The sequence below is a fragment of the Oenanthe melanoleuca genome, chromosome 2, assembly GCF_029582105.1.
Source record: "Oenanthe melanoleuca isolate GR-GAL-2019-014 chromosome 2, OMel1.0, whole genome shotgun sequence".
Classification (NCBI taxonomy): Eukaryota; Metazoa; Chordata; class Aves; order Passeriformes; family Muscicapidae; genus Oenanthe; species Oenanthe melanoleuca.
Window position 1 is genome coordinate 129,396,569 of NC_079335.1, and position 26,082 is coordinate 129,422,650.

Sequence of the window (26,082 nt, forward strand, 5' to 3'; positions counted from 1 at the left end):
TTTAAAATTATGCATATTGGCTACAGTAGCTGCTTGCTTTCATAAAGTCATTAACTGGTGGGGAGGGGAGAAAAGTGAATGTGCTTTGTTGTTTCACCTTTGAAAACTGTCCCCTAGTGCATGTGGCCATCTGGGCCCCTCTGCTTCTACAGTTCAAATCCTCTTTTCTGAACAACTTCAGCAAGTAACCTAGATACTCCAGCACATTACTGCCTTCATGATTCCAAGGTTTCTGGGAATTAATGGAAACAGTGACAATAGGTGAAATGTGATTAGTGACATTTAGAAAGTTGATAGTATCTATCACAAATATTTTTGTGGCAAAGACTATACAGAGCCTCATCTTTTTTTTTTTTTTTTTCTTTCTGAAGTGAGTTTGTATCTGAAAACATTCTAGAATACATCTTTAAAAGAGGCAAATGCCTGGAAAGGAGACTTCCATTTATCGAGAAGGAAATGAAAATTAGTTTTGAGTTTGCTCTGCAGTTGGGAGTTTGCTCTCCAGTTGTGAGCAGCTTTAGCACTGTCTGTCCAGAAATTTCTGTAAAATTTGTGTGGAAAGGCTTACAGAAAAGCCATATAGCATATAGATTTAGTCACTGCTGTCAAATTTCTATATTTAATCAAGAGTTATTATAGAAATACTCCTTTTAAAGTAATAACAGTGTCACATGAGGATTATCTCAGAGGACTGTTTGTATCTCTTATGGTTATGACCTAAATTATCTATATTTAGAGCACATCACAGATCTGAATACCTGTGACTTCACATTTTGTACTGTGAATTTCAAGGTTTAGTCAGTCATGAATGCATTCAAAGAAAAACTCTTTGCCGTGGTATTAGTCTATTCATGCTCACATGCATTATTCTTGTAAGAATTTACTGTGCTGGTAATTTTGTATTTTCAAAGAAGAGACTTACCATTTCCTCCTTGAAAGTTGTGTTACTCAGGATTTTTGTCTTGCCAACTTCTCATTTGAGACTGTGATATTCTTTGCACTTGGAAGTTATATTTGTGATTTCTTAATTACGCTTTGTGATGCTTGGTCATTTTTTTGTCCAGACTAATGTCAAATGAAAGGCAATTTGTGATCATTGCATAAAAGGAATGGCCTTCACAATTGATAGGTTTATCATATTTGCAAAGGTTACTAATGGAAACAACAATTGAATGGAGGACAGTAACCTTGCTAAATGGGAATTGATCATATAGTTATATATTTGGATAGCTAATTGAAATTCAAGAATCTTGTATTAAATGCAAAATTATTACTGGTAAATTAATGCAATGGAAAAAAAAAGGCATTTTCTGGTTTGAGCACTCTTGTTGCATTGTCACATCTTTGTAAAGCATATTTTTATTTTAAATTAGCAATAAAGATTATTTCAAAGCAGCTGGTTTATCATACTTTGAAGATAGTAAATTTGTTATTTATGTTTTCTTGTCCTGAGAGTACCTTAGAGAATACTTTAGTATTGGATTTTACCCTATGGATTATTGTATGTTAATGAATTGTGCTTCCAGTTCTCCTGGAACTTTCTGATGGATATAGAGGTTGTCTCCCAAGATATCTCAGGAGCAAAATTGAACATTTGACTCCTTACAAGTTTAGATAAAACTACTACAAAAGAATAAGATTAACCTCCTCTGAAATACAATAATTTCTGGATTGTGATTGTCATTATTACTTCTTACGTAACTTAAGTAAAGTGATTCTTACACTTTTCTGAAAGTAATTCGCTCATAATTAGATTCAAATGTATGACTTTCTAATCCAAATCAGTTTTTAAGCATCTTTGGGGGGCAAGAAGTCTGCAACTTTTGATCAGTAGAGTTAGTTACAATTTGGAAAAAGTAAACAAAATAAAAATTTACAGCCTGTAGCACAATTTTACTTTTTATGTTAGAAAGAGAAAAAATTTAATAGAAAACTCGTTAAAAGGCAGGGCAGAAAGGCTGGAGATCAGTCATTCGTGGGCTGCTTTCACAATCAGTAGATAGTGAATTGCTTTCCCCTAGCTTGCTTTCATCAGCAGCCTTTTCCATATGATAACCAAGGCTGGGAAGCAGCATTTCTCCTAAGTTTCCTAGTGGAAATATCTGCTTCACCTTAGCCCTAAACTATCTTTTTGAGTAAGATCCTGCATAGTATTTTCTTAAATAATTCAACAATGCACATACTACGTGTTCAATTTTGTATTTCAGCTGAATTATCCAGGAGGGGTGGGGAGTGTTGTGCCAGAGCAGAGACAGGAGGCTCCCAGGAGGCCGAGCAGGAGCAGGTCCAGGAGCTGCTGCCCTGGGAACAGGATGGCAGAGCAGCATCAGCAACAGCCACCCTGTCCCTCAGGGCAGCAATTCCCTGTGCCTGAGGGAGCTGCACCTCCTCCTCCCTCACCTTGCCATGTCTCTTTTCATGAACTCCAGTAAATTCAATAAGGATTCAACATCTTGAGTTTTGGTCAACACAAATACAGTGATTCATCAGGGGTTTTGCAGTTCTTACTTGCATTTTTCACTTAAGGAATTTGTTGTCATGGTGTGCTGTGCTGTTCATTCTTCCTTGGACATGAATATGGAAAATGGCCATGCTTCAATACACTTTAAGAGGGAGAGTTTGTCAGATATTACCTTGCTGAAAGGGTGGTGTAAAACCAAGACTGATCCTGCTCATTTTAACTTACCAGGGAACTACATTAACTTCTGAGTTAACTGAGCAAGCTGAGTTTGTGTGATGTTGGCAGGATGTCCCAACACTGCAACCATAAAATACTAGCTCAACAAATGCTTTTAACTTCCATCCTCTCAGAAACAAGGGAGCCAGGAGGGAGCAAGGATATGATACTGAATGGAGAGCAGCAATTTGTGAGGGCACTGCTGTGGTCAGTGAGATTTCTGAGGAACAGGGAGTGCAGCCAGGTTGGAAAGGCTGAACAGTGGAGAGAGATCATGATTTTTCCCTGTACAGCCTGTTAGCAAGGGGAGCAACAGAGGTTTTGGAGGTGCACTAACTTGGAGGAACTGGGTTAGGAGCCTGTTGGGAACTTTTCTAAACTGCAAAAAGGTCTGTGAGGGCCAAGAGAATGCCTGAAGTTAAAGATGGATGTCCTGGTGGAAAGAGGGAAGATATTCTGGGTTAAGGGCTACAGTATTCTTTTCAAGCACAAGAATAGTGAAGTTTATAGGAGTGCCAGATCTGAACAGGCATGTCTTCATTGCCACCTACATTTCTGTTCTCTGGCTGGGAGCACAGTTACCCTGCATTGTATGTTGCCTGTAAAGTTGGCAGGAAAATCGCACATCTTTTGTTGCACGTGTTTAAAAAAAAAAAATTTGAATACTGTAATGTTAAGATATTGTTATTTTGTTTGTTCAAAGTATACCCTTTATTGTGTACCTCAAGCACTTGAACTACTTGTGAATGTTCTCATTTTCCTCTGTATGTAAAGGAAAGGGTAGCAATTTCTAAGCCTAAGAACCTTTTAGTCCTTTCCTTCATATGCATTGCCCATTTACAGAAATGCTAGGTCTGCTTAACACAGGAATTTACCTTTCTGGCCTTTTGGCCTTTTTCTATTCCCGACACTGTGGGTACAAGTAGTGTTTTTTTTAATAATGAGCTGATTTTTTTTTTATTTAAAATCAGACATTTTTAGCTTGGATTTCATTTAACTGGTTACTTGTGTGTAAGGTGAAGATGGGGAAAAAAAGAAACAGATCTATAATCCCTGTGATCTAATAAACAAGTTCATTTATAATTTGAAAAAAAAAATCAATAAATGAAAGGTAAAATATTCACAATACTTGAAACAGTTCATGAAATGCTGATGGGAGAGAAATGACACGGCTGGGAAATCTAATGGTTTGTGAGGTTATCAGAAGCAAAAGCTAGTCAGCTACCATTACCCTTTGCTTGACCACTTTGATATGGTGAACAAAAAGGTTAAAGGTTTCGTGTTGTTTGCCTCTTCCCTCTTCATTCTGGGAACAGTTGCATCCCTTTTCTTGGCTGGATCAGCAGTAATGTCCTGACCTCATGAAGTATTTTCCCAGGAATTAAAGTCCCCTCCCTCTGTTCCCTGCTCTCCTGCATCCCATGGGATGGTGCTTCTCTCAGCAGCCTGACTAAATATCCCACCCAGGGAAGGAGGATGTGTCTTCCAAGGACTTTTCACTGGGGTGGTAGGATTTTCTCTTTCCAGAGAAGACACAGTATTTATGATAAAGCATCTTCTGGGTGCTTGTCGCTGCTATGTTTTTAAAAGCTTTTCCTAAGCCTCTCAGGGGTTACTGGGTCAGCCATGGCTTCTGCTTCCCAAGGAATTCATTGGTTAGTGTTGATGTTAACAGTTCCAATCTGGTATAATGTACTAAGCCAGTGAAAGGCAGTGAGCTCTTCACTGCTTGAAGCAGGACAGAAAAACATTCTCGTAGGTGGCTTGAAAGAACACAGCTTTTTCACAGAATGTCTTTATGTTACCTGTTGTGAGTTTAATGTTTAACTGAATTTGATATTTAGGATGAAAAATGCAGTTTATAGATTCCGGATCTTTTTTCATACTGAACTCCTTAGGTGACTTTGCCTTTTTGTCGGCTGTGAAGCGTGGTGACATTTTTGTTTTGCTTGCACTGTTTACACATTTGCTTTTATCTGCTCACCTATCATCACAAAATTAAAGAGTTCTTGCTATTAGTACTAGATTTTTACTCCCTCTATCGAATGATAAAGTAAAAGACTGAAAATTTTGTGGGTGCAGAGGTTATGGTGTGTGGGAAGGTTGCTTGGATGACCACCAGAGCATAGTTGTGGGCACCCAGTGTAAAAGTCTCACACTTTTCCTTTAGTTTACTGCTGTCCCACAGTTTCAGTGATTCTGAAAGTCAGAGCAAAGAAAAGTACAGTCTCAATGCAAAGACCATTGAAAACAAACAATGTTTGTTTTATTTGTTGTATTTTCTGAAATCAGAAATGGCCAATTTGATCCTGTGCAGGAAAAGACAAAATAAAAAGAAGAAAAGCTGTGAGCAAATAACACTGGTTCTGGTAAATCAGAAGGGTTTGGGCTTTGCAGATTTATGAGAACATTAAGTTACATGGCCAGAACACATTATACTGAATGGGACAGTAAAGAAGTATAAACTCTGTTTATAACTTTTGCCTTTGACTTGTTGCATAAAATAAGGGGAATTAATTTACAGTTGTAACTAATGTGAAAAGTTCATTGGTGTTTGTTTTGTATCTCCAATGACAAAAATGTGAACAGCTGGAAAAGATAGAGTTTATACTGAGTTTTTTTATAATCATTTTTTTCTTTTTAGTGTTATGCAAAAAAAACCCCTAAGTCAATATGCAGGATGACAGACTTGCTGCGTGAGCAGCAGGTCACTGCTTCTGTCCTGGCAGTGTAGCCAGGGCCAGCCCTGCCGTCTAGGGCTGTGTTTGCCAGGGTTCCTTTGTGTGATGCCACCTGGCTGTGGCCCTGGAGGATGGTGGCATGACAGAAATGTCTAACTGAGGCCAGGCGATTCTCCATCAAAATGCCTCAGCTACTTTGGAAGCTGCATTTTGCTGTGACGCTTTTTTTTTTTAAGATTTTGATGGCTTCCCAGATTTTTCTTTCTTTCTGTGGTCCCTGGGTCTATCATACACACATTTTAGCAAGAAGGGCTGCCAAGCAACATAGAGCATGAACAGTTTTTGCACTTTGGATATGCATGTGACCTGCCTTTGTTGCTTGGCACAGCAGTTGAAGGCAATGGGGAGAAGCACAGATGAATAAGGAGGCAAGGAATGAATTTTAAAATATATTTTGAGCAATAGGCTCTGTCCTTACTTTGCTGGCTGCTGTGTTTTTGCTAGCTGGGAAGAGCTGTGTAGTAATTATGTCAGAGGTAAAGCTAAAGGCCAGATCTACCACTATCTCCTTCTACCAATTTTCTCCCTCAGCAGTGCTGAGATGCAGGGCAGTAGTAGCTCATGTTGGGGCTGCTTCAGTGGTTCAGCAAACTCAATCAGCTGCTGCACCAATACAAGTGACAGGACAGCATCCTACCGATTTATCTTCTAACACTCTTTCACAGCTTAGGCTGTCTCGCTCCTTTTCTTTTCTTTGCCTTTTTATTTATTTATTTTTCCTCTGTAACAGTTTTTTTAAGTCTCCAGGGTGTTTTAAATGTCACATTTCTGGTGGCTGTAAAAACCTTTTTATGAGTGAATTCTAACACTTCCCTGTCTGGCCTGTGGAGGCCAAGTCATCATCACCTGACCCTCTGTGTTATCTGCTCTGCAGCAAATAATCCTGAACAAAATGCCCTCTGAAGTGCCACCTTTTCCACTTCTCTTGGCCTTCTCCTGCCTGTTTCTTGAGAGTGTGGGTGTGGAAGCCACTGCACTGCCTAGTAGCTTTAGGATTGGGACCAGCCTAGTCGTAGCTGATACCTGATGCTTTTCTTTCTGTGCCTAGGTTTTGAGGTGTGGCCGGGGGCAAGCCTGAATACTGATGTTAACTTCTTGGTAATGTTCTTTGGGCGCAGCAATCCAGGATGTTTTTGCTCTTTTTCTAGCTCCTTTGAGCTTCCATTTCCTGACACAGTTCCCAATTTGTTTCTGCCTTTTGTGGTTTTTTAACTCACCTGCCATCATTGTAGTCAGCTTGCTTTGTTTCTCTTCCCTAGGAATACAGGCAGCCCCTTAGATCCCGTGAGGGATCTAGGAGGGCTTTATGGGGCACTTTCCTGCACTTTCTGTGTCTCTGTAAGTTGCTGCCTGCTCTGACCTACTGATGGTGGCTTCTGCCCTGAGTAGTCTTTAAGGCTTGCTTTCTGCCCAATGACTTAGTAACTTGTTCAGTTGAAATAAACCCCACCTGGCTTAGAGGCCACATTAATGAAAACATGAGAAGTTAATTGAGTAACAGAAAAGGGCAATTAATTAATCCAAAATAAATGTATATGGACCTTGTTTGCTTTGGGGACTAAAGATAGATAAAAAATAGTTTATTAAAAATACCTTAGTTAATAGAAAATAGTATTATGAGATATCGAAGAGAGAAGAAGGCTTGACATTTTTTAAAAATAAACTTATATAAATGTGAAAAAGTTCAGAGACTAAAATAAAATTAAGACTTAAAGATATTTCAAGGCATTCCCAATAAGTCTGTTCTTCTACACACCTTATAGGTATTTGCATAACTTTTTCTTGCAACCTCTGGAAGTTAGAAAATAACTAGTTTCTTTGTTCTCCCTCCCATTTTCTGCACATCCCATCATCATTACTGCTCCTGGCCAAACTGTTACTCTTCTTTCTTAAACCTTGTCTTGAGGTGCTGTGCTCAAGACAGTGCTGCACTGCATGAGGCCCCAGACCCTCTCAGAATGATTGTTTTAGGCTATAGGGGCTGTATTCTTGTCTTCCATGGGGTACTAATTTTCACATGTTTGATGGTCATTCCTAATTGAGATCCAGTTCATAAATCCTGTCATTAGGACAGCCATTGAGTCAGTGAAGTGTTTCTGTCATAAAGAGTTGATGAGTGTCTGGCCATTTGTATCTATAATTTTATGCTGATTTTTCCCCTATTTGTTTCCTCTATTGTATTCATATGACATAGTTTCAGGCTTTGAACTGTCCATCTTTTTTCATACAGTTTAGTTTGTGCTTGTGCCTTTAATATTATTTCAGTGAGGACTTGTCACTTTCCTGAACTTTTTCCTTGAGTTGCTTAACCTTGAGGGTGCCCTGCAAGTATATTGAAATCTGCTTTCACATAGACTCTTGTATTCATTCCCCTGTTATCAGTCTTTCCTGACTATTGTGACTTCTTTCCAAATCCTGATCACTTGCTTTGTTCTACTTGCATGTTTTAAAGTTTCTACCAACTGATAAGAAACAAACCTAGAGGAGCCCCTTTTATTTTGTTTTCTCTGCTTGTGGTTTCTAGTGCACTCAAAGATGTTATTCTTATCCTGTTTGATTCCATTCTTCATAAATATCTATGTAGTTTAAGTATGCCATTAGGACAATGAACTCTCTTTATATAATCAGTAATTATTCAAATAAAACCCTTATCATCTTTCTCAGGCTTGATTGCTTATAATGTGTCTCTTTCATGTCCCTTCCTTGGGTTGTTTGTTTTGGCTTTTTTGCTGATTTTATCCTTAAATCAAGAGAGTTTCAGTGGTGTATCTCACAGTGCATTTTGAAATTCTGAGAAGGCCTAGACAACAAATTTCCTATCTCTGGATAGGAAATGTTATTTTCTTTATGAAAATTCTGATTATGCAGTCATAACACAAATCTGTTAAGGCATAGTTTTTGTTGTCCAGTGGACTTACACTTCATTTAGTTGCCATATTTTTGGGAACACAAAGTGACAAAAAAAAGTTGTGTGAATTGTTTAGTGATACCTAAACAGATATTTGTCTTCAGTTTTAACTGGATGCTGATTAATTAAGTGACTATCTGTGTTTTTTCATGTGAAACAAGTCTTTATAAACCTGTCATGATATCAAACACTATTAAATCAGTTATTTTACAGTGAATATTTGAAAATTTCAGATAATGTTGCATTTAAAGTAATATAAAAAATTAAAGCTGTGTGAAGTAATATAGTGTTTATATTTATTCATTTTAAGTATATTTTTTTATTCTCATTGTGCAGAAAAAGATTCATTTTAGAAGCAAGCAAGTAAAACATGCCTTTATCTTCCAGTGTTTGACCCAAAAAATGACACAGCCATGAAAACACATACTAGAAATTTTGACTTTGGTACCAATCAACCAATTTTAAAAGTTCTTCATGATAGCAAAGAAGAGTATTTCTTTGGGTTGAAATACAAATTAAAAAAAAAAAAAATTAAAAATGTGTAATTTAAGTAATAACACGTGGATTTTATTGTATTTTGTTTTTCCATTCTCCCCATCTTGCAAAAAGTTTTTATTCCCAAAAAGCAAAACATTTAACATCATTGCAGCTCAGTATTCTACCCTTAAGCTTCACCCAAGTTTCTTAATTTCTTTAAGTAAATATGGAAACAAAATATGGCTATTAATTAAATAAATTAAAACAAAAAAAGAGCAGAAGTCCACCATCTGTTTTCCTGTATCCCTGGTGTCACTTCGTGCACATGGGTTATGCCATAAAGCCATTTACAAGCTTCTGGTTGACTACCAGCAGTTCAGAACAGATTACAGATCTCCTTGGAGTATAGCCATGGATTTTATATAATTTTGGTACTGCAGGAAAGATACAGAATTTTTTAATTGTTCTTTTAAAAGCTTTAAAAGTATGCAGAGTTTTAGTTGCTTATTAGGAAACCATATTTGGTGTCCAGTAGTGCTTTGTATTGCATGTAAAAAAGCCGTGCAGAGTGTGTTGAAGCTCACTGGCACAATTGCCCCACCAGATCCAGAGCGTGCATCACCTCTTTATAGGGATAGGGACTTTGGGGAGAAAATCAGGAGAAAGAGGAAAAAGGCAAGAGGAGACTGATGGGCCAGCTGGAGAAAGAAGTGATCCCCTGCTGAGTGTCTTTGTCCTCCTCTGGGTGCTCTTCCCTCTTCAGTATGTAGCAATGAGAAAGAAATGAATTTTTTTATTTTTCTGGTATTAACTAGACCCTATAAAATAAAGGCAAGACACTTTGGGAGTTGAAGGGGAAAAGGGCTGATTCTCATGCCAGTGGCAGTTACTTCACAGGAGAATCTGGTGCAGCAACAGGTGTAGGCATGTCAAATCTTGCATGATGCTGAGAGTGTAAATGGCAGCTGCTTATGGATAAAACAGTCGTACAGTGTACTACCTGTTGTGTGTGGAGAGCACAGCTGTGTGCACATTGGCAGCTGTATCATATAGGGTTGATTTCCTGGTCAGACTGAGCACAGGCTGCTCCATTAGCTTTGGTTCAGCCTGAGGAGTTATGGCCTTGCATACCCACAGAAAATTCAATCCACTCAGCCAAGGAAAGTACAGTGAATTTAAAAAGTCTAGAAACCCAAATTAGAATTCTTACTGCCACTTTGCATTTTGATGCCATGTCTCTTTTCTTACAAAGAGAAAATTGTTACAATTCTGTGCCATTTTTTCATGTTTTTATAATAACTCTTGCTGCATCCAGCCTGGAATTAAACCTTAGCAGTTCTATGGCTATAATAAGAGTAAAGTTTATTGCCAGCTAATATTTCATCTGCTGGCTAGATGGATGACTAGCTGTGCACCAGCTGCATAATGTATTCTGTAAGGATATCATCATCACAGCACTTCACTCTTGCATCTCATACACCCACCAGGAAACATGTTTTATCTTGTGCTCTGAGCAAGGAATACAAATGAGATGTCTTAAGGAAAAGTAAATAAGAATATTAGGAAATATTAATGTAAATAAGAATATTAGGAAATATTAAAGAGAAGTAATTATTTTTTTAGCTTCTTAGTGTGAGAAGCTTTTTTTGGACAGGGACAAGATGAGAGCTTCCACAAATCTTTAGGTGTTGATGATGGACTGCTTTTGACACAGCTTAGACACAGAACGGCCCAAAGCCTGGCTTTTAGCTGTTCTTTTGTTGGCTTCTCCCCTGCATGGCTCTTCCTTGGTTCCTGGCTTATGTCAGGAAGAAGCCCTAGTACTGCTCTAGCTTAGTTCTAAATCTTTGTTGGACTTTTTTTTTCTGGCAGAAAGGCATGCCTAGAACATATAAACAAGGCCATGGTTCCTCCTGTACTAGGGCAGGACAACTGCAGTACAGCAGCAGCTGTGCTGGTGCTGAACTCCTGGGAGCTCTTTTGTTCCAAGAGAAGGGGAAGGGGTTAGTGCTCACTGGTCTGCCAAATGTCCACAGGCACAGTGGAGGCCGCCTGTGGAGTCGAGAATTGCCCTTTTGCCCAAAGCACAAAAGGAGGATTACAACATACAAGAGATACAAGATACAGGTGAATTTTAACAGATGAAGTTGTTGATGTAGAATTTATTTTACTTATGTGTGTTATTATGCCAAAATTATTATTCTATTTGTCCTAATAGTTTATGTGTTTTGTATCAGTTTCATGTAAACTTTGGGGTTTTTTTAATAAAATGAAAGATTTTAGATAAAACTACATTTCTCATTAGCTTTGCTTTGAAAAGCTCTGGTTCCCAAATCTCACAGTTGTTCTGCTTCCAGCAAATATTTGAACAGCAGAGCCAAAGTGTGCCTTGGCTCTAGTGCTCTGCATCTTACAGAATATTAAACCATTTGAAGTCTGTTAATTCTGTGCTGGAAGTTGCAGGGAGTTTTTGGCAATGAATATAAAGATTTCAGTCGTAGTGATGGTGTTTGAAAATGTTAGTGTGACACTAGAAAGACGTTTCTGGGGTGATCTTTTCGTTGTTTGTTTTAATTAAACATAGAAAACTGCACATATACACATAATTGAATAGAAAAACATACAAACTGTGTATACAATGTCAGGTGCTCCAAAGGTAGAAAATTACATGTTCAAAGTGTTTTGTGCTATCTTAGCTTTCCTGTGCAGATATATGAAGCTACAGACTTTACTTTATAGTCTGATTATATTCAACAAGTAGTTGTTGATTATTTTGCTTCTCCTTTTTGTCATGGGCTTGGTGCATTAGCTCCCTGCTTGGGCAATAAAGACAGGCAAAATGTTCATGACATTTTAAAAGGACAGAAATAATCCCTTAGAGACCACTTGCTTTTCCTCTTTTGAACTGGGAATTTGATGGCAAAAATGAATCCATTGAAAGGTTCTTGGATGCTATGGAGAGCTCCTTATGTTTCACACATTCTTGGTTTTTTTGCAAGAAAAGGTCTTCCTGTATGCAAGTAAGATACAGAATGTATTGTTCGCTACAACCACCTGGAAAGAGGTTGGTCTCTTCTTCCAGGACAAGAGGAAATGGCAGGGGAGGTTCAGGTTGGACATCAGGACGAATTTTTTTCACTGAAAGAGTGCTAGGCATTAGGCCTAGGGAGGTGGTGGAGTCACCATTCCTGGAAGTGTTCAAGAAACGACTGGACATGGCACCACTTAATGCTGTAGTTTAATTGACAGGATGGTGTTTGGTCAAATGTTGAGCTCAGTGGTCTTGGAGGTCTTCTCCAGCCTTAATGCTTCTGTGATGCTGTGATTCTATAGTGCTGAGATGAGAGAAAATATATTATTGTGAAGTTAATTGTTGAACAATAATACTATAAACAGTGAGGGCTAAATTAAAGATACCACTACCATTCTGCTAAGGGAAAGGTAGCCTCGTTTTCACTTTTCCTAAGTATGGGATGTTTAACTTTGGTAAGCTTTCAAGTTTAGCAAATGCTCATTTACCACAGCTTTGAATGGCTGGGAATATGTGCTCTGTGTTTATGTAATCCATATCTAGGCTGTCGGGGAGATTTGCAGTATAGATGGCATTTTAATTTAAAAATGAGAAGTGTCTCAGATAATGCAAGACCTACAAACAAACCTCTGAACAATAGATACTCAGGTGAGGCATAAGGTAAAATAAGCTATGGCCATAAAATGGAATCATTTGAAAGGGGTGGGAGCCTTGAGGCAGCTGTAGTGTTTATCATATCCTCACATAACTTCTCAGTTTTAGTTCAGCGTATGAGTTAAGAGCTAATAGAACATTTGGCTTTTCAGACTCTAAAATATCATCCTTGGAACATATAGCCATATAATTCCTGGAAACAGAGCAGTCTAGCTACAAAATGCATGTTTTGAATAAAGGAAGAATTTTTCAGCATAGTTTCTTATAAAAACATGCTTAAAATATTATGTAGAAGTGAAACATTTTAACCAACATTAATCTTTGGCTCTAGCAGTTGTAGAGACTTTCTCATCCAATTGAAAAAATGAAGTGCAGATTTACTAAAATATTGAAACCAGCAAAAAAAACTTGCATGAATAATACTGAATCAAGAAACAATTTAAGCGAAGCAGCATTTTTTAAAGAGATTTTGGTAATAGAGTCTACATTTTTAACCATTGCATTGCTGATTTATTTGGTGTTTACTTTAGCTTGCCGTATTACAGAATTTTACTTTTCCTGGAAAATTTTTGTTTGTGTAGAGCCTGAAAATGTTACTGCAAATCTTTTCTCTATGTGAACCTCATTTTAGCCAAAAAGCTAAGATCTGCTAAAATGCTGTCTCATAAGCTTAAGATGTCTCAGAAGCATAAAACGTCCTCATTGTGGCATTGAAAAAAGAACTTGAAATCCCAGCACATTATTTTTATTGCAAATGACAGTTTTCATGTGTTGGCTTTTGCTGCCAGAATAAGCATGTTTTCAGTAAGCACAAACAGACTTTTTCAGCTGTGCTGGTTTCCAGCGGTTCCTGTTTACTCCCCAAGTGGGTGGTATGGAAGAGCCACCTTTCTGGCACACTTGCATGCAGACAACACATGGCCACCATCGAGTTTTGGCATTATGGTCTAATAAAAAAAGATCCTGCTCATATGAGAAAGCTTGGTGTGCGTCAGTACAGCTATTTCAGTCTTTGCTGCCTCCTGAGCTGAATGTCAACCGACATTGGTGACTCTATTAAAATACGATTTCGCAAAAGGAAGTAAGAAACATGACTTTCAAGCTGTGTGTGAAGATGAGCTAAAATAGTAACAAAAGTATCTCTTGAAGTACTAGAGGACAAAAAAAATTCTCTGAAATCTACCTATTGTTAAGAAGAAGCGGATCTGGCAGTCTCTCTTTTGTACCAGCTGTATGTGTTAAATTTTCCCTTCTCTTCAACATTGAGAGCAGTCATTGCTGTAGGATGGATTCCAAGGAACTGGAAGGATTCAAAGGTTTCCTCAGAAAGTTTCTCCAATGGGCCTCTATCCTAAGGAAAGTCACAGTTAAGCTCTAATAGCTGAGTTTCTGTGCAGCAACCCTTGCAGCCGCTGTGAAGTCGAGCAGGGGCTGATGGCACGGGGTCCTGGCGATGGACACCAGCCCTTGCTGGCTGCTCTTGCAGAAGGCACCAGAGAGCAGTGGTTGTGACATGTCCTCGGCAAGAATTCATGAGCCAACCCTTTGTAAAGTAGCAGAGCATGCACTGGTACTGGCTGGACATAGTTCACGTTGCCCTAATTTTGGAAACAGATGGGAAAATGTACTCAGATAAATAATTTTGTGTTTAACTACTTCTCTCCCAGATCCTTCTGAAGGGATCTGTGCTATCCGTTAGAATTCAGAAGAGTTTGGATGTCATTGTACTTAGGCTGCTACTTATTAACTACAATTGTACTGTGTTTTGTTCTCACACTGTACTTCTCAGCTCCTTCACTTCATTGGAAGTCCTGAATACAGCACAAACCCTCTTTTTAGACCACTTACAATTAAAACTGATAATTGATAAATTTTACTTATAAAGCACTTCATTTTGCTTGTACTGGACCATAAAACTAAGTATTTGTTTTCCATTATGGATTTCTATGTTCCTCACTCATTGATACGTGAGAGAACCATAATTCCTGTATGTTTTTTTCCCAACCATGGTGGTCAAATACTGGAGCAAGATACACAAAGAGGTTATGTTGTTCTGTCCTTGGAGGTGTTTTAGACTCACTGGGACGCAGCCCTGAGCAGTCTGATGAAACAAACCTGTTTTGGCAGGGGTTGGACTGAGAGACACCAGATACTCCTTCCTACGTCGTTTATTCTGTGGTTTTGGCTTCCTACCAGGCTTGTTTGGTACACACACCTGTAAAAGAAAGCCTGATCTTTGCTGGAAGATCATATTTTTGATCACTGCTTTTAGTGACAGTAGCTGTACATGCTCCTGATTTTCTGTTGGGACATTCATGAATTGTCATTGCTTCCTTAGCAATGAGATTGCTGAGCAGATGCTATTGTGAGAGACTAGATGATTTCTTATCTGTCATGAGGCTCCAGCAATAATCAACACTTAGGACAAAAATTTCTGTAAATTGTTTGTGTTCTCAGGTGGGTTTGATTTTTCTTGTTTTGTGTAAAGGGCGCATAAACTAGTGTACAAAGTAAAAAAAGGTAAAATAGAGAACCTTTTTTATTATTTTTGCATTTACATTCTCGAGCTGGTTTTGTGACAGTATAGGTTTCATAATGTAAATTCCTTTATAATACTAATAAAAATAATGTAATTCTGTAAAACAGAGGTTTCGAACTGCTTCTGCTTTGTATATTTGACTCTTGTCATTAGCAGGGCAAAATAAAGTGAGATGTTTTCAAGACAGCAGTCATTAGGCCATCACAGTGCTATTGATCTTTGTCCTACATGGAGTATTAATATTGTTGATGGCACAAATACTGTGTACAGGGCTACTCTGTGAAAACAGTGCTGAACATAGGTCATCATCTGTCATATCTGCTCCCCACTGAGACTACCAGTGAAAAGTTCAGTAGTAGCAATCACCTTTCTTCAAATGAAAGAAATGGTGTGACTTTTAAAATTTTTATGTGTGCAAACTTATTAGTGATTTGAGAGACACCCATTATATTCATTATCCAAGAGAAGAATAATTCCTTACTTTCAGGATAAGGTTGCATGCATGTGTGAAAAGTGGATAGGATGAAGGATGAGTAGCTTTATGTAGAAATAGGGAGGGAGTGACCTTGCTTTGAGACACATTTTCTGAACTTTAACACAACACCAACTTTGGCAAGCATTTTGTCAAAATGGTAACCGTAATAGTTTTCTATTAATAATAATAATTAAGAATAATAGTTGTCTTAGCTGGCATTACCTTCATAGAGGTGCATTCTGCTTTCACTTAAACCGGTATAAATACAGAGGTGCCTCTACTGTGCGAATGATGTAACAGAGTAAGTGGGAATGAAGTAAAAAAGTAAGAAATAAGATGGATCAGAGATCCTAGATCAAGCCCTAGTGTTTGGAGAATGCTTTCATCAGTTTTTCTACATCCTAGTAGGTGATGAGGAATAGAGATACTTTGATTATCACGCAACAATTCCAAAATTAGTGGCCATGAGGGAGATGACCTGTTCTGTGAGCAAATTCCATGTTGAAAAATTTGCCTTCTTGGCTGGGGTCCCCAGGGGCTGCCTCCACTGGGTTTATTGCACAGCATAAAAAATCTGAAGTTAGTTACAGGAAAAGAAAGGCCTGTCTTGTTTTAAGTACATTACTAGAGAACAGATTTATTATTTTGCTCTGTTATTGAGTGAAATATTTCTTGAATAAAAATTCCACCAAGCAAGAACAAACTTGTTTAAACTGACAAATTGAGCAACATAGATACAATGTGCAAATGCTCATGTTTACATTCAATACGCTTAAGCATGGCTTAAGGAAATACAGGAAGTATAATAATACTGTAAATAGTAATAAATTAATAATGAGGGCTGGTAGGAAGATGTGTAAAGTAAATATAATTTATAAAGAAAGAGGTGAGATCCAGATAGAAAAAGAGAAAATTGAGTAAGGTTGTTCTAGGCACACTTTAATTTATGTCCATTACCAAAAGTGTAAAGCCAAAAGTGGTTAAACAGTTGAATAAGATTTTGTTGATTTATATTCTGAGTTTATATCAGAAGCTGAAATTGATTCATGAAGAGCCTCCCTCCAGAGTGTATTCCCTGCTGCCTTCATGGTATAGATGATGGTAATGGTGTGATTGTTCTTGTGGGTTTATTCAGCTGGTTGAATGTTGTACTTTTACAGGAGAAAATAAGAAAAGCAAGATGGAAGTGATCATTTTGAAGATAAATGAACTTTTCCAGGCTACTTTGATTCACTGGAGAGACATGACATATTAAACTGCTTAACATCTGGGAGCATCTGTCTATGTAGTCCAGCCTGTGGATTAACTGAGTGCTAAACTGCCATCCCATTTTCATGGAGATTTAGAGAATGAACAGCAACTGCTTAACTGTTTTGACCCAGTCTTATTTTAGAACTGCAGGATATGTAAGCAAATGCTAGATACATTTTCAAACATACATATGCATGTGTCAATTTTTTTTTTTTTTTACATAAGACCATAATTACATAACAACTGGGCTTTTTTAGTTCAAGACAATGTAGTTCAGGAAAAGTACTTAATTTGATAGTGCCATGAAACTTTCAGAATTATTTATTTATGTAAAAAGGCTAACATTTAACTTCTATAAATTAATTAGGTTTTAATGTTCAATTAAATGAATTATTGTCGTCTAATCCCATGATAATTTAGTCTCCCTTTCTACCAGTGTGACAAGTATCTAAAATGGGGCAGGCCATTTCTGTGAGTATCTGTAACTCAATGTTCTGCTTTGTTTTTCTGCTCAGAGTTTTACTCTTTTTTTAAATGGCAAAAGATGACAGACAACTTTCACCTGGTACTTTTCTTTCATGATAAGACAGTTCTGGAGTAGCTTCCATCTTTTTCTTTTTCTTGGTTAGTCAGGTGTTGTCTTCTAACAGGAAATTTTAGATCACTTCTAAGAAGTATGTCAAGGGCATTAACTTCCTGGAGATGTCTGTTGCAATGCTGCCGAGATTTTAAAATCCTTAGTCAACCTAAAGTCTTTCATCCACTGTTACTTTGAGGAGTAAGTCACAGTGGTTAAACAAATTTTTTATATTTTCTAGAGGATATAGCAATGTGAGAATGGATAAGCAAGCATATTATCCCCCTTATAGGTGTTTGGCACAGATTGTTCCTTAATAGATCCTTTCCTGTTCTGAGATATATTTCTACAGTGACAGGTCATTGTGCCTTACAAAATGATCATTCTTAATAACAGGGAATGATTTGATTGATTATTTACTATTTGATTATTTACTATCTGATGGTAAGTATTGCTTAGATTTGACAATTCAATGCTTATTCATATCTGTATTTTGAGTGTTGAAATTAGAATAGCATAGAAAGCATCAACTCTGTCAGTCTGTAATTTTTACATTCAGGAAGATTTTGAGGTTTTGTGTGAATATTTAAACTCACTAATTTAGGGTATTTTTTATTTTGAGGAAGATTAATGGTATTGTTGAATCCAGTGCCTGTATGACTCCTTTCTTTTGTGGCATGACTAGTTCTGTAATAGTTTGATATCTTTTATGTAGGGTAACAATGGAATTAACATTGAGAAAATTATAGAGAAGATCACTAAGATACAAGTTTGAGCTGTTAGGAAGTGGACATTCCCATAGAAGCAACACTGCAAGATTTTTTAATTGACGTACAGAAATCATTAAATTTTAGTTTTGAATGATTGTTCTCATAAATGCTCAGTTTCAGAAATGTAACCATGAATACATAATCGTATCAGGATACCCTTCTACAGTTTATCTGGTTATGACAAAATGGGCTAAAGGTTCAGCCTGGGGTAGGACAGTGGTGGGTCATAGGGATGCTGTGTGATAATCTCTGTGGGGAGAACAAGCTCAAGCTATTGTTTAGCCTAGAATAAAGCAGAAGAATTATTCTCCTATAAAATGGTTGTACCTTTGAGAAGAGCAAGCCCTTAGTAGCTGTAGTCTGGGCAGAGCTGGATGGCACCTTCTGTTACCATACCTGTGCAGAGAAGTGCTCAGCACTGATGGTGCTGGTTAGGAGATGTGCAGATGTGGGGCTTCTGTGTGATTCTTCTGGCAACTACTTCTTGAAAACAAAACTTGGGAAAGTCCTCTAACTCACTGATGTCAGCTAGCAGCATAAGAAAGAATTAGGGGAATTAACAGATCTCTCTGTGGCTGATGATCTCAAGGCACCTTGCTCTGGTCTCAGAGTGCAGTGACATGACTTGCTTAGGGGTCACTGGCAAATGCCCACACCTCTTCTCCAAATCTGCAATTTCCCCAAACAGTTCTTGAGGGCTGAGGCTGTGAGGTCTACACTTGTGCTGCCTCAGAATGATCCTGAGATGACCAGCACATGAGTGCCCAGATAAGAATGGTGAGGGAGGAGCAATGTTTGTGCAATGCCATGCTCCCCTTGCAATGCCTTTTGCAGCCCCATGGTCCTTGGAGCTTAGGTTTTGTAATTCTTTAAAACCTACCTCTCATGGCAGCCCCCAAACACAGAACTTGCAGCAGAACTGCAAGCTGACAATATTATATGGATCACCAAATGGATTGTGATTACTAATTACTGATTTGATTTACCTCAAAATCTGTACTAAAAATCTGTATTCTATGAAATGTGCTAATATTAATAGCTAATGTCAGTAAAAACTAGTCATCGTTATGTTTTGCATGGATGTATTGAGAGTTCTTTGTAATTTTTAGGATTTTAAGAGCATAACATACTAAATCATCTCCCATCTATATGTTTGTACATATGTATGTGTTTGCAAGGGAATCTTTATGATGTTCATCTTTTATTTTGCAGTCAAAACCAGTTGCATTTGCAGTTCGGACAAATGTTGGGTACAGTGCAGCTCATGAAGATGATGTTCCAGTCCCAGGCATGGCCATCTCATTTGAGGCTAAAGATTTTCTTCATGTTAAAGAAGTAAGTAAAACCAGAGGAGTAAGTGAATCACTCTTTAAGGGAATACTTGAGTAATAGTGGTACTATTTTGCAATGTTGATAACACTTCACATTGCCAAAGCACTTTACAAATGTTAAAGAAGCTAAGAGTGTATAAGGAATTGAATGTTCTTTTAAATGCTATTCTTGTAGAAGCAATGGCACAAATTTCTTGCAATCATATTAATGAAGTTCAGAAAGCAAGTACTTTTCTTCTCTAGTAAAAATCACTTATTTATAGTTTAAATGCCTGTGTCTGACTATACAAAGATGAAATATTTCTGGGTTTTTTCTAATCTGGTACTGTGAGGGTTTGTTGGGATTCAGCAGCCAAGGGTTGCCTCTCTTTTAGTTGTGTGACTGCTTATCAATTAACCCAAAATCCTTAAGTCTCCTGTTTTTTAACTGAATCTACTTCCCCAGCACAGACAGTATTTGGTTAGCAGTTACATGCTGGAGAACTGGAATGATCTTTCAAGATAATTGCAGCTGTCAATAAATGAACTTTGCATTTGCTGCATTGGGTTTTCTTTTCCTGTATTTTGGTTTTGACAATTTTAAATTTGTACAATTTCAAACACCTAAAGTAATTTTCTTTCTTTGCTCCTTGCAAGATACTCCCAAACACATAACTTGGTAACTTTTCACATGCAGGCCCTTCTCTCCTGCCTGTGCTCCCTTTTGAATGATTCCTTCATTTTAAAAGGTTTCCTAGCTTTTGGTCATATTCCATTGTGGTTTGTCTCAAAATGGCCCATCTGGATATGGAAATTCATAGGAAAAGAAATAGAAAGTTAGTTAAAGGTTGAGAGCAACCTAGTCATGCATTTGAAATTATGTCTTTGCCTCATTTTAGACTATCAAAAAATCCTCAGTAGTTATGATTGATGAGGCACAATGATTCTGCTAGCTCAGGTGCTTTGGGGAAGAACAGCACAGTCCTAATACAGAGATAGAAATGCAGATGGACAGACTAAAGAAACACAAGAAACAGACTTGGCTAATGATCGTAATTTTTCATATTAAAATCACAAAAAGAGAATAATTTTTATTCAGACGGTATATGGTGAAGGAAATATGCTTTCTGCCTGATGATAGTGTGAAAGGATTGCTCTGCTTTGTCTTGTGACAAAAGAAGAGATGACCAGGCACAGAGTCCTGGCAAGAGAAAAGCATCAGCCTTCCAGTGAGTCTTGAAGCACTGGAAAATATGGCTCAGTGTGGTTAGATCAAAGGGTTTTGTGTAGTCATCTGTTCCATCTCCACATCAAATGAAGTGGTAATCTCAGACTTTATATCAAGTGTTTCCCCTGTTTCCATATAAACCAGACACACAGGGTTAGCAGTTTGCTGTCAAAAGGTAATGTATTTTTCTTCACAGCACAACTTAGTCTCAGATGTATGTCTGAGATGTAGGAGAAAATCCAGAAAGAAGAGTCTCCTGAACTTTTCTGCATCTCCAAAATGCCTTGAGAGGAGGCTTAGCTCAGCTGAGTTCTTACATTGTGCTGCATGTAGCACTGAGGGGTGGAATAATAGATTAAAACGTTCTTGCAACCCCAAGTGTAATAGAATAGGCATTCTGTGCTGATTTCCTTTAAAAACCTGGTTTTCCCTGTACGCTGCCAAGGAGAGGTGATTGCCTACAGGTGCTAGTCCAGAGATGGGTTGGGAAGAGACCCTGGGACCAGGCCAGCTGCAGCACTGGAATGGAGAGATGGGAAGGGATCCACAAGAAATCAAACTTGGACTTAGACTCTTGCCCTACATTTGGCAGCAGCTGTTGTGTCTGGGTGGGTTGAAGCTCCTTCAGAGGCTGCTCCAGGCCCAGCTTTTCCCTGCACAGACAGGTCCTTCCCCCTCCATCTTCTGTCCCATGCCTGCTCATCTCCAGCTCTGTATCCCACCAGATACAGAGGTGCTCCCTACAGTTAATATAATAATAATACTTTTGTTAATAATAATCCCTACAGTTAATGCTGGGGAAACTGAATCATCTAAACTTTAATTATTTATGCAGATTAAAAAAAAAAAACACATTTGACTATAAAATGCAGTGCTGTTAATATATTCTATACCTAACTTGTTGTTTGAAATAAAGAAAGCTACACTACTCTTCAGTAGCTTCTGCCTACATAATGATGCCATACTGGACCACTGCTGTCCTCATCTGCAAGGGCTGTTCACTGATTCGTGCTGCTGAGGGGGCTCAAACAAGTAAAACCTAAAAATGTACATGGACAGTGGTGAAAAGTACTGCAGTGATTGAGTATGAGGGAAATTTATCTTCATTATTAGGTTACATTCATTAAAAGTCAGTTCACATGATGATGATGGATTCCTTCCTGCAAAAAGAAACTGCTGCATCATAGTAACTTATGAATCTTCTGAGACTTTAATGTATGGTCATCATTTGGCTCTGTGTTTAATTAATTTTAGCATTTCTCGTGGCACTCCAAGCACAGGTAAATTACAAAGAATCACTCAACGCAGCCAGCACCTTGAGAGCTGATCACCTCTCTACAAAGATTAAAAAAAAATCATAAAGTATTATGTGTGGCATTATTCACTTGAAATATATTATACTCTTCATGTACTGGCACAGAATTTATCTTTGAGACCTTGCAGAAGTGCATTCCACAGGCTTGCTTCTATTTCTTTATGAATAAGAAATTCCCATGGATTTAGGATTTCTATTGCTTCTAATAAAATTAATATTGTTGCGTGGTAATCTGTTGTACTGTAGAACAAAAATAGTGACTGTTCAGATTTTAATGTAATGGTGGTTTTTAATCGTCTCTCTTCCTTTTACCAAGTTAATGATTTAGTTAGCCTTTTGTAATGAAAGGTTATAATATTAATACTACATTTTAGTCTAATACAGCTTTGAGAAACTGTTATTCCAGAGTAGCTCCCCATGAAATGCTGGTATTCTTACTCATAAAGACATCCCATTGGATGAATTTTTTAGATCTCCTTATGTTTTATAAGCTTAAGAGTGTGTTTATTTTAATCTCTCTTTTTTGTTAGCTGGACTATCTTACAATTGGTCTCAAGCGTCACAAGATTTCTGTAGTTGCCAAAGTGAAAGATAATACTGCAATTAGGTTCTGTATCAATGATCCACCAATGATGGTAAAATTAATTTCTTTTTACAGGATCCCACACATTTTACATGTTTTATTCCTAACTGTACACTTTTTAAAACTTCTTATTGTATAATTAAATATGCACTATGATATCTACATTAATAGCTTCAGATTCAAAAAAGCTACTTTCTTTGCATTCAGGTGTTCTCTTAAAGTTTCATAAATATTCCAAATTACCCAAAATTCTTAATTGATGGTAGAAACACCAAAACTACTGTGCATGGGGCCCATACATGAGTGACCTATTCTCCTTCAAAAATGGTGAATAAATAAGAATGGAAAAAGCAAATAGTACTGCAGTATAGACGTCTGCAAAACAACCAACCTCTCCCACACATGTTGGGGGGGTGTGTATGAATAAAGGTGTTGAATTAGAGTAGTCAATATCTTATATTTAACAGAGCTGAAATTCAGTTAATTTGGCTATCTGGTGGACTTATGTAACTGTTAGGTTTTTTTAGTTATCCAAAGATATCCATGCCTTGTGTATCTATCATAGTAAGTTTAAGGTGCAGATCACATGAGCTATCTGAAGTAGGGTGTATATAAGCAGCCAAATTCAGTTATATTATAGAAGATTTTAGTGAGATGTGGGGGAATTTGAGAAGAGTATTTTTAAATTTAAATAGAGAACTGAATAAAATGGAATAAGAAAAATAGATTATTACAGAGCTGTAAAAATTGTAGCAGTAGGTGAGAGTAGATCCTAAGTCTCTGGTGTCCATGAAGAACTGTGAAGGGAGAACACAAACAGCTCTCATGTATTAGAGGAGAAGACTGTGAAGCAAGAAAAAATATTACCACAATTCTTCATTACCAAAATAACATAGCACAGTGATTAATTGCCAGGAAGAATTACAAAAAATAGCATAAGTGCAAGTTAAAACTAATAACAAAGTTATCCCAGATACAGTAATTTCTTAGTATGTTACTTTTTTTTTTTTTTTTTTTTTTTTTTAATCTGTAGAAATTTAATAATGACTGGTGGATAGGACGATTGGTAAAAGAAGGCTGTGAAATAGGATTCATACCAAGCCCAATCAAACTAGAAAACATGAGGCTGCAGCATGAACAAAAGGCAAAACAAGGAAAATTCTACTCCAGGTAATAACAAAAAATCATTAATAATGGCAACATTGGCTGTGACACAACTTGAAAATTGATGCTGTGTATCATATTCATAAGTCATATATATACTTAATTATTGTTAATGGCATCTACAAACATTTTTAATCGATTAAGGAATTAATATATAATTAAATATATCATTTATTATATAACATTATTTAATACATTATATTGTTAATTAATAAGCTTATTAGTGTCATTGCTATTTGCAAGAAAAAGTAGACATTTAGATTAGTGATCTGTGGTGGCCTACAACTGAAATAGTTTTGTTCTTTTTTTCATACAATAATTGTTAATATACATTGCAGTAAGTGCATTTACTATGTGCTAGTAAATTTTTTTACTTAAAATTGATTTATCTAAATTCTGTCGCATTTTTTATTTGCTAGGATGATCTTGCTCTTTCTAAACACACTTAAAGCTCATTTTAGAAATTGCAGAAAAAGTTAAGATGAATTTACTTGTAAGCCAAAGCCAGTGCCTGTTAGTTAGCTTGTAGGGAACAAATAGTCTTGTCAAATTCATTGCCTACAAATGCAACTTTTAAAAGCACTACATTTTATGATGGAAGTTTCGTGTCAAGTCATTTGTTATTGTTTACTGCAGCCATCATTGCATAAGGAAAAGGATTGTTTCCAGATATTCTGAACAATACTACAAGATAGAATAATGTCACCTTTACTGTAGAAATCTTAATGAAGTAGTTTTGTAGTAGCACCTGTGGAAGTAAATGTCACTTATTTCCCTTTGAGTGTAAAGGGAACAAATATTCCCAGTGTATTTGGGTGGGATGGACCTGGAATTGAGCTAGGAACCATTCGGGAAGCCAGAAATGCTTTCCTATCCCCATAGGAAGGGCAGCAGTGTTTGTACAGCATGTCTGGAGTAGGACACTGTGATTGTGCAGTCCTCAGCTGCATTCACCAGCTGTGAAATGCCTTTCCCATGAGCATGCTGCCTCAGCAGAAGGATGCTGGATTCCTTATTCCTCTAGTGACATTTGGGACAGCCAGATCTGTCCTAGTGATTCGTTTCCTTTCCAAATCCATTCTCCAGAAATTCTCACTGGAGATAACATTGTCCTACACCACAAATACATTAACTCAGTGCTTATTAATATTTTAAATACAGAAAGTGGAAACTAGTACTATCACATGAATTATTTGAAGAGTGAAATAACCTTTTTTACATTCTTTACGGAGCTTTTTTCATTGTGGTAAATGAAATAAAAAAGACTAGAACTGTCGTTTCATTTTCACAACTTGGATAGGTTTTCACAAAGCAGAACTTGACAAAACCTTAGACTGCTTTAACTCTGAGAGACTTTTTTTCTTAAGTGCTATATTATATTGAGAAAGCAAAAGAATTTGTATGTTAATTAAATTGAAAAGATTATAGACACAGTCTCATCTTCATTAGGAATTTATCAGTAACAGCTAAAGAAAGAGATATGTTAATTGGCTTAAGAATTATTCTTATTAATGAGTGTTAATATTAATTAATATATACCAGTAGTCATATTACTTACTGAATTGTATTAAGATCATGAGGAAGTGAGAGCAGCAGAATGAATTGCACAGCAGCACAGGAATTATGACTGAAGTTTGCATCAGGTCTCAAAATGTTCGCACATTTTGTGTGAGATGTATATTTGTATGTATATATATATATATGTATATATTTATATATATATATACTCTTTCTCACAGCTAGTACTTCATTTAGAAGGCAGATAATAGATAAATTAGATTAAAGATTGAGAGAGCTACAGACCTTCAAACTAATTTATTACATTACTCCAGTAAATCAGGAGGAAACTCTTCATCCAGTTTGGGTGACATCGTTCCTAGTTCCAGAAAATCGACGCCTCCATCATCTGGTGAGTAGGTTGTGAACCCTTTGGTAAAGAGACTCATTAACCTAATTTGTTAAAATTCATGTACCCATAGACATTAGGGTACATTATTCCCCATTCTTCATAGGTAAAACCCGAGTGATGTGTTACCAGATAAGGCTGGTTTGGGGTGGTTTGAAGTAACGGAGTCAATGCCAGCAACTTCAGGCAATGATAGGGCTGTTAATGCCCAACATTCCCTCTTTGCTTTTACCACAGAGTTTTGTAGCAAAGGCATAATAGATCTGTGAGACTACATTACAGTAGGATAGTGGAAAATTTGGTCTGGTCTGGGCACTCCTACTGAACAATAAATACTTTCTTGTACCGGACAAAAATCAGCAATAAGAATAGAAGTTCCTGAGAGGTTTCTGCAGGAGCATCAAGAAAGGCATTATTTTAAAACATCAGGAACATTTAGTCTCACAATTCTGATCATAATGATGTGCTTCACTTAA

General features: G+C 37.2%; 1 protein-coding gene across 12 annotated transcripts in view; it reads left to right on the forward strand.

The window, feature by feature from the left end:
- Positions 1–26,082, forward strand: part of CACNB2 (calcium voltage-gated channel auxiliary subunit beta 2) — a 234,757-nt gene that overhangs the window by 175,997 nt on the left and 32,678 nt on the right. For all 12 annotated transcript variants that reach the window (XM_056482942.1, XM_056482943.1, XM_056482944.1 and 9 more), the window contains 3 exons: positions 19,313–19,435; positions 23,570–23,706; positions 25,533–25,609. In XM_056482942.1, the coding sequence (XP_056338917.1) occupies positions 19,313–19,435; positions 23,570–23,706; positions 25,533–25,609 (337 nt within the window). The remainder of the gene's footprint in view (positions 1–19,312; positions 19,436–23,569; positions 23,707–25,532; positions 25,610–26,082) is intronic.